The sequence below is a fragment of the Helianthus annuus genome, chromosome 17, assembly GCF_002127325.2.
Source record: "Helianthus annuus cultivar XRQ/B chromosome 17, HanXRQr2.0-SUNRISE, whole genome shotgun sequence".
NCBI classification, from domain to species: domain Eukaryota; kingdom Viridiplantae; phylum Streptophyta; class Magnoliopsida; order Asterales; family Asteraceae; genus Helianthus; species Helianthus annuus.
The window spans coordinates 139,364,145-139,370,587 of NC_035449.2; the positions used below are offsets into that span (position 1 = coordinate 139,364,145).

Consider the following 6,443-nt stretch of genomic DNA (forward strand, 5'->3'; position numbering starts at 1 on the left):
AATTTTGAATTTCAAAATTACTGATATTATCAGTAATTACTGATCTGATTTGAAAGCAATTGTCATGATGTTTATCGGGAACTGATGTTTATTGGGAACTGAAAGGTAAGTAGTGTATATCCTTATTTTCAACTTTATTAAGCTAAAAAAATATTAGAAATGAAATGCAAAGTAGGAAACAAAAGAGAGAGAACATCAATTTTAAATTACCATTTTGCATATTTTGAATTTCAAAATTACTGATATTATCAGTAATTACTGATGTGATTTGAAAGCAACTGTCATGATGACTTTTCTAATTTTTATTTTAACTTTAGTTAAGAGATAATAACCGTCGGTTTGAAATTCACATTTTCAATATTTTAAATGTCCAAAGATCAAGAAATTGACATTAATTACTGATTTCATTTGCAACAAATAGTCATCAAGAATTTTTTTTATTTTTTAATGTAACGATTAGATAAATGGATACCCATCAGTGGATGCCCATCAGTTTTTTAAACAAAAATGTTTGGTCAGTCAGTGGTCAACATGAAGATTGAAGAAACAGAGGTTGTTTTATCAGCAGTGGATAACTTTTAAGAATCAAATGTTTCAACCAACACAGTGGTTGTAACAGGATTTTTAAACAGAAGTTGGACCTTAAACAGATGTCTCGCCTTATATATCAGTTTTCAGGACTTAAACAGAAGTTTGACCTTAAACACATGTTTACCCATAGTAAAAGTTTGACCTTAAACAAATGTTCGAGCATAAACAAATGTTTGCCCATAAACATCTGTTTTCAAAAAAAAAAGCAATTCCAAGAATACTATACCCAAACAATCAAAATGAGGAGCTTAATAAACACAAACACTGTTATAGCAAATAACCTCTGCTGCCCATATGAATACAAAAGAAACTCAGTGGTTGTAACAGGCTTTTAAACAGAAGTTTGATCTTAAACACATGTTTGCCCATAAACAGAAGTTTGACCATAACATCTGCTGATAAACACTGAGACGGTTCAAGCAAAGGTCTGCCAAAGAGAACCTCTGCTATGGACTAACAGACGATGTAGTTCAACACAGCATGTTTAACAGCAGTGCTTGAACAGACCACGATCAACAGATGATAATAATATAATAACAATAATATTCAAACTGTAGCAATTACATTTTCATAAATCTAACATCCATCATCGAAGCTGTTACAAAATCTAAACACCGAAACACTGAACCACTGCTGTTACTGAACAGTGGTTTTCCTTTGGTTGATCAGACGTTACATACATAAGTGCCTGTCTTTAACAGCCTTGTCCTCAACAGTGTCCGTCTATTCAATTGAGAGAAATCATTACATTACATCCCCGTTGAAAAACAGAATCAATATATTTAGGGAAAATGGGATTGAAAATAGGATAATCCAACAGTTGAGGATCTCATTCGACAGCTCCAATAAATATAATGGTATTCTCAAACAATGCTCCCTAGATTTTTGAAGACCGACAAAGACCAACATATGTCCACAGTGATGTTTCTTTAGACATTTGTCGGTCTTCAAAAATCTAGGAAACATTATTTGAGAATACAATTGAATTTATCGGACATGTAGAATGAGATCCTCAACTGTTGGGTTATCCTCTTTCAACCTCATTTTCCCTAAATATATCAATTCTGCTTTTCATACCTCCCAAAGCCATCTATCAGCCTCCAAAGAGATCAAGACAGCTTGAAGCATAAGCTGAACTTGCTGTCATTCCACCAGTTGAGTTTATACCACATTCAAGTCAATCTACTCGTAATCACATCTTTGTTCAAAGACAAAATCAAAGCTACAAACATATCAATCAAACATCATAGAATCATGATTTATTTTAAACACAAAAAGACATTACCTCTTCATCAATAAAATCGTGGCTCCATTTTATAACGTATTGAGTTTATTTATAAAGGTCTGATTTTATAACCTTCATCACATTCGGAAGCTTGGCCAACGAACTGAAGACTTCAACACTAAATAAGAAATCCAGCAAGATCTACCTGAAGAACATTTAGCATAAAAAACTTCAGATTGGGATAAAAAGAAAAAATCAAAAAATATCCATTTTTTAAACTACCATTCAAATCGATGTTAAATGCAACGCCTCTGTCGTCTTCATCCTCTTCTCTATCTCTACAGTTTTAGAGAGAGAGAGAGAGTTGAGAGACAGTAGACAGAGATATTGATAGGCTGATGTGTGATAAGAACCTTCATTGAAACGACGATGTTTGAACAATGATACTGGAACGATAACATGTAGCCATAATCACGAGAAAGATATATTTGAGAGGGAGAGATACGATCACAGATGTGAGCGGGAGAGATTTGAATGTGGAGCCAGATTATTAACCCTTATTTATAGGATTAGAATAGAATATATGGTTTGAATTTTGAATTTTGAATGTGTAGCCAGAATTTTGAATCTCAACAGATGTTTATTGAGAACTGATGTTTGATTATAAAATGTTGAGGGAAGATGTTTGATTATAAAATATTGGGCAGACGTTTGACTATAAAATATTGAGAGAGAGTAGACAGAGATATTAAGAACTGATGTTTGATTATAAAATATTGGGCAGACGTTTCCCCTCAGCAGACCTTTGAAATCTAAATGTGGGCCAACTTTGAATTTTAAAGTCTTTTAATATTATGCTTTATGATGTAATAATGAGATAAGAAAAACTTTGTTGGACATGGTCTTCTGCTGACACATCAGCTTTTCTTATGTCATTGAGATTTCTCCTTTTATAGAAAGTATAGATAGATAGAATAGATATATATAAATGAGATTTTATTTTTTTTAAAAAAGGTAACATGCTTATCAATAAAAAGTTGTGATATCATGCTTTTTATGGCTAACTATTTGAAATGTGATTTTAAATAGAAGTTTTTAAATATATCAAGTTATTATGTTTTGTAAAAATGATAATTAATAAAAGAAAGATAAAACAACCGGTCAAAAGCAGAATTTAGCGGGGAGCCATATTTTTTGCACCATCGTTCACATGTTCTCGTTGAATTATTCTGCGCCTTTCCCTCAACTTCATCTCTAAAAAGGCTAATTCCCACCACTCTTTCTCTTACATTCTCTCAATCCCCATTCATCAAACTCTCCAGGTAAACTCCATTATATCAATCTTATTTTCAAACATCTCGTTAATTTTTTTGCTGTAAATGATTATATTATTGCTACATTTTCTGAACATCATTGATTTCATATACGTGCACGCAATTTTAATGCATGCATTGGCGGACTTACAAAGAGCAGGGCTAAATTGCCCACTTAAAAGTTGACGTTCAATCATCCCCCAAGAAAATAAATATTGGGTCTTACTATTTACATCTAATTTTTTGTTATTTGCACAAAGTGATGTGAAATTAATAAATTCAAATTTGTGTTTTTGTTTTATAGCTTCCTATATATAATGTTTTACAAAAAAAAAAAAAAAAAAAAAAAAAAAAAACGAATATGGTTTTACGATATGCTTGTTTTTATCTATGTTTTGATATATATATGTTACAAAAAACAGAGCCGTATCAAATTTAACGTTTTATAAGTTGTTACAAAATTTTATATTCCGTTTTTATAAAATTTATATTAAAACGTAGATAAAAATAAGCAATCACAAGTATTTGTTTTTAATAAAACATTATATATCGGAAGTTATAAAAGAAAAACACAAATTTTAATTTATTAATGTCACGGTGTAAAGAGTAAAAAGTTGGGTGTAAATAGAATCGCCCATATATATTGGGTCTGCTTATGCATGTATATATGTATGTGTGTATATAAGAATATGTAATAGGGTTTTGCTAGCTAATAATGTGTTATGATTATAGGTGCTTATTATAATTAGTTTTCTACCAATGTTTGCATAGGGTAGACATGATGGATCAAGCACATCATCCAAGTGTTTCCCAGAAGCTATCAGGGAGTCTTCTTGCATCAAGCATGACCCATTTCCATGCATGTGACAACAGTTTGCAGCAACCAGATCTTTATCATAGGCGTGTTCACCGCCAAAACTACACGAATGCAGCGTTTCAGTACCCGTTGCAGCCACAAACCAAACTTCCCCATGTGGTTGAACTATCTCCTGTTTGTGTTCAAGCCCCGTCCGAAAAAGGTCTTGCAGGGTTCCTCACTGATTTCCTTATGGGCGGAGTGTCTGCAGCCGTGTCAAAAACAGCTGCAGCCCCGATTGAACGTATTAAGCTCTTGATCCAGAACCAAGATGAGATGATCAAAGCCGGTCGGTTGTCTGAACCCTACAAAGGAATCCTTGATTGTTCTCGTCGAACTGTAAAAGACGAAGGTGTTGTGTCATTGTGGCGAGGAAACACTGCGAATGTCATTCGTTACTTCCCTACACAGGCTAGTAACATACATTTCAATTTCCTTTGGTTTTGTTCCAACTTTTGAATCTATATATGGTAAAAAAAAAAACTTATAATGTGATTCTATGAAATCCAGGCTTTGAACTTTGCATTCAAAGATTACTTCAAGAAGCTTTTCGACTTCAGGAAAGATAGAGATGGATACTGGAAATGGTTTGGGGGTAATTTAGCATCTGGAGGTGCTGCTGGTGCTTCGTCTCTCTTCTTTGTTTATTCACTGGATTACGCGAGAACGCGTTTGGCGAATGATGCTAAGGCTGCAAAGAAAGGTGGTGGAGGAAGGGAATTTAACGGTTTGGTTGATGTTTACAAGAAGACATTGAAAACTGATGGTATCGCTGGGCTTTATCGCGGGTTTAACATTTCCTGTGTTGGAATTATCGTTTATCGCGGTTTGTACTTTGGGCTATATGATTCTATAAAGCCCGTCCTTCTAACGGGAAAACTTCAGGTAACTTGGCCATCAATGTGGTTTCTCTAGGTGTGACGATTTCTGACACGAATAGAAACACATGACATGAAAATACTCAGTTTTGGGTTATACATTATTTTTAAACAATTAAAACACGTCATGGGAAGTAGGGCCCAAAGCCTTTACTTTATTTCACTTTCGCTTGAGCAGGCCATGTGCTCAAATATACTTAAACCGTTTAGTTAAACAAGTAGACCTAACAACCTACTTAGCCAATTAATTATTGTACATTGTGTATCGATCAATGACCGTTTGTGGTGCATTTTTCAGGATAGTTTCTTGGCGAGTTTTGCACTTGGTTGGGCGATCACCAATGGCGCTGGACTCGCATCTTATCCGATTGACACCGTAAGAAGAAGAATGATGATGACATCTGGTCAAGCGGTTAAGTACAAGAGTTCAATGGACGCGTTCACCCAGATCTTGAAAAACGAGGGGCCTAAGTCTCTTTTCAAGGGTGCGGGTGCCAACATTCTCCGAGCCGTTGCTGGTGCGGGTGTGCTCTCCGGTTATGACAAACTGCAGGAGCTCGTCCTTGGCAAGAAGTTTGGATCAGGTGGAGCTTAAGTGGTTGATACTGCACACTATCATCTCAAATGATAACATTTTTCCGCACTATATGCAGTGACGAAAATGTTACAAAATTTTGTTTTTATTATTATGTTAGTTTTAATAACCGGTTGGTTTAGGTAAAACGGTTGTTGGGTGTTACTCTTAACAATTGTTTTTCCAAGTATTTTACCTCTAAAGATATTATCATTTATTTCTATAAATTGTTATAATTATTTTTATGTTTCTTTTATTTAGGTCTCACTTTTTTGTTCTGATATTTGATGACTAAATTATTTATTTATTTTAGAGTAAAGTGTAATTTTACCTCATGGGGTTTAAAATGACTAAATTATTTATTTATTTTAGAGTAAACTGTAATTTTACCCTATGGGGTTTAAATCAATTGGCACTCTTACCCCCCCCCAACGTTGATGTTCTGTCGCAATTTTACCCCCTGCCGTCAAATAAGTTAACAGATCTGTTAAATGGAATGTGAAATGACTATGTTACCCTTTCATATTACTCTGCAATATTACCCCCTCTCCTTATAAGCCCTCCACCACCACCATCAACAACCACTGCCACCACCTATCACCACCACCAGCATCTCCCCCACCAACCACCACCTCCACAACTATTAACGTTATGGTATAAAAACCAAAGAAAAATCATCGAAAAACCTGTGGAACACTCCGTCCTTATCTCTCCAGTGTGTAATGCCTTACACTGCCCAGGCCCTGTCCTAATTACCCTATCCATAAACGCAGATTTGGGATTGCTAGACCAACCACTGTGTCTTTGCAAACTCAAAGGTTCTTGTCCTGTATTTCCAGCCATCTGATCTGGATTGGCGACTCCACAATCACTACCCATTCCCGTTGTGCCATCAATTGTCACTTGAGCAGGTTCCCAAAATTGATTGGCCTCTGATTCCCCAAATTCCATGTTCTGAACCTGAGTTGCTTGGTATTCCATTGATGGGTTTTGACTAAGGTTCTGA

General features: G+C 35.0%; 1 protein-coding gene across 2 annotated transcripts; it reads left to right on the top strand.

Annotated features, from left to right (window-relative positions):
* The first annotated feature begins 3,029 nt into the window (after nucleotides 1-3,029).
* LOC110925498 (ADP,ATP carrier protein 1, mitochondrial) lies at nucleotides 3,030-5,627 on the top strand. 2 transcript variants are annotated; one of them, XM_022169444.2, is made up of 4 exons: nucleotides 3,030-3,138; nucleotides 3,906-4,396; nucleotides 4,496-4,870; nucleotides 5,162-5,627. In XM_022169444.2, the coding sequence occupies exons 2-4, from the start codon at nucleotides 3,908-3,910 to the stop codon at nucleotides 5,456-5,458; spliced, it is 1,161 nt and encodes a 386-aa protein (XP_022025136.1). In that variant the 5' UTR covers nucleotides 3,030-3,138; nucleotides 3,906-3,907; the 3' UTR covers nucleotides 5,459-5,627. The 2 variants fall into 2 exon arrangements, with proteins under 2 accessions (XP_022025136.1, XP_022025135.1); XM_022169443.2 differs by having other exon boundaries at nucleotides 3,033-3,138; nucleotides 3,901-4,396.
* The last annotated feature ends 816 nt before the right edge of the window (nucleotides 5,628-6,443 follow it).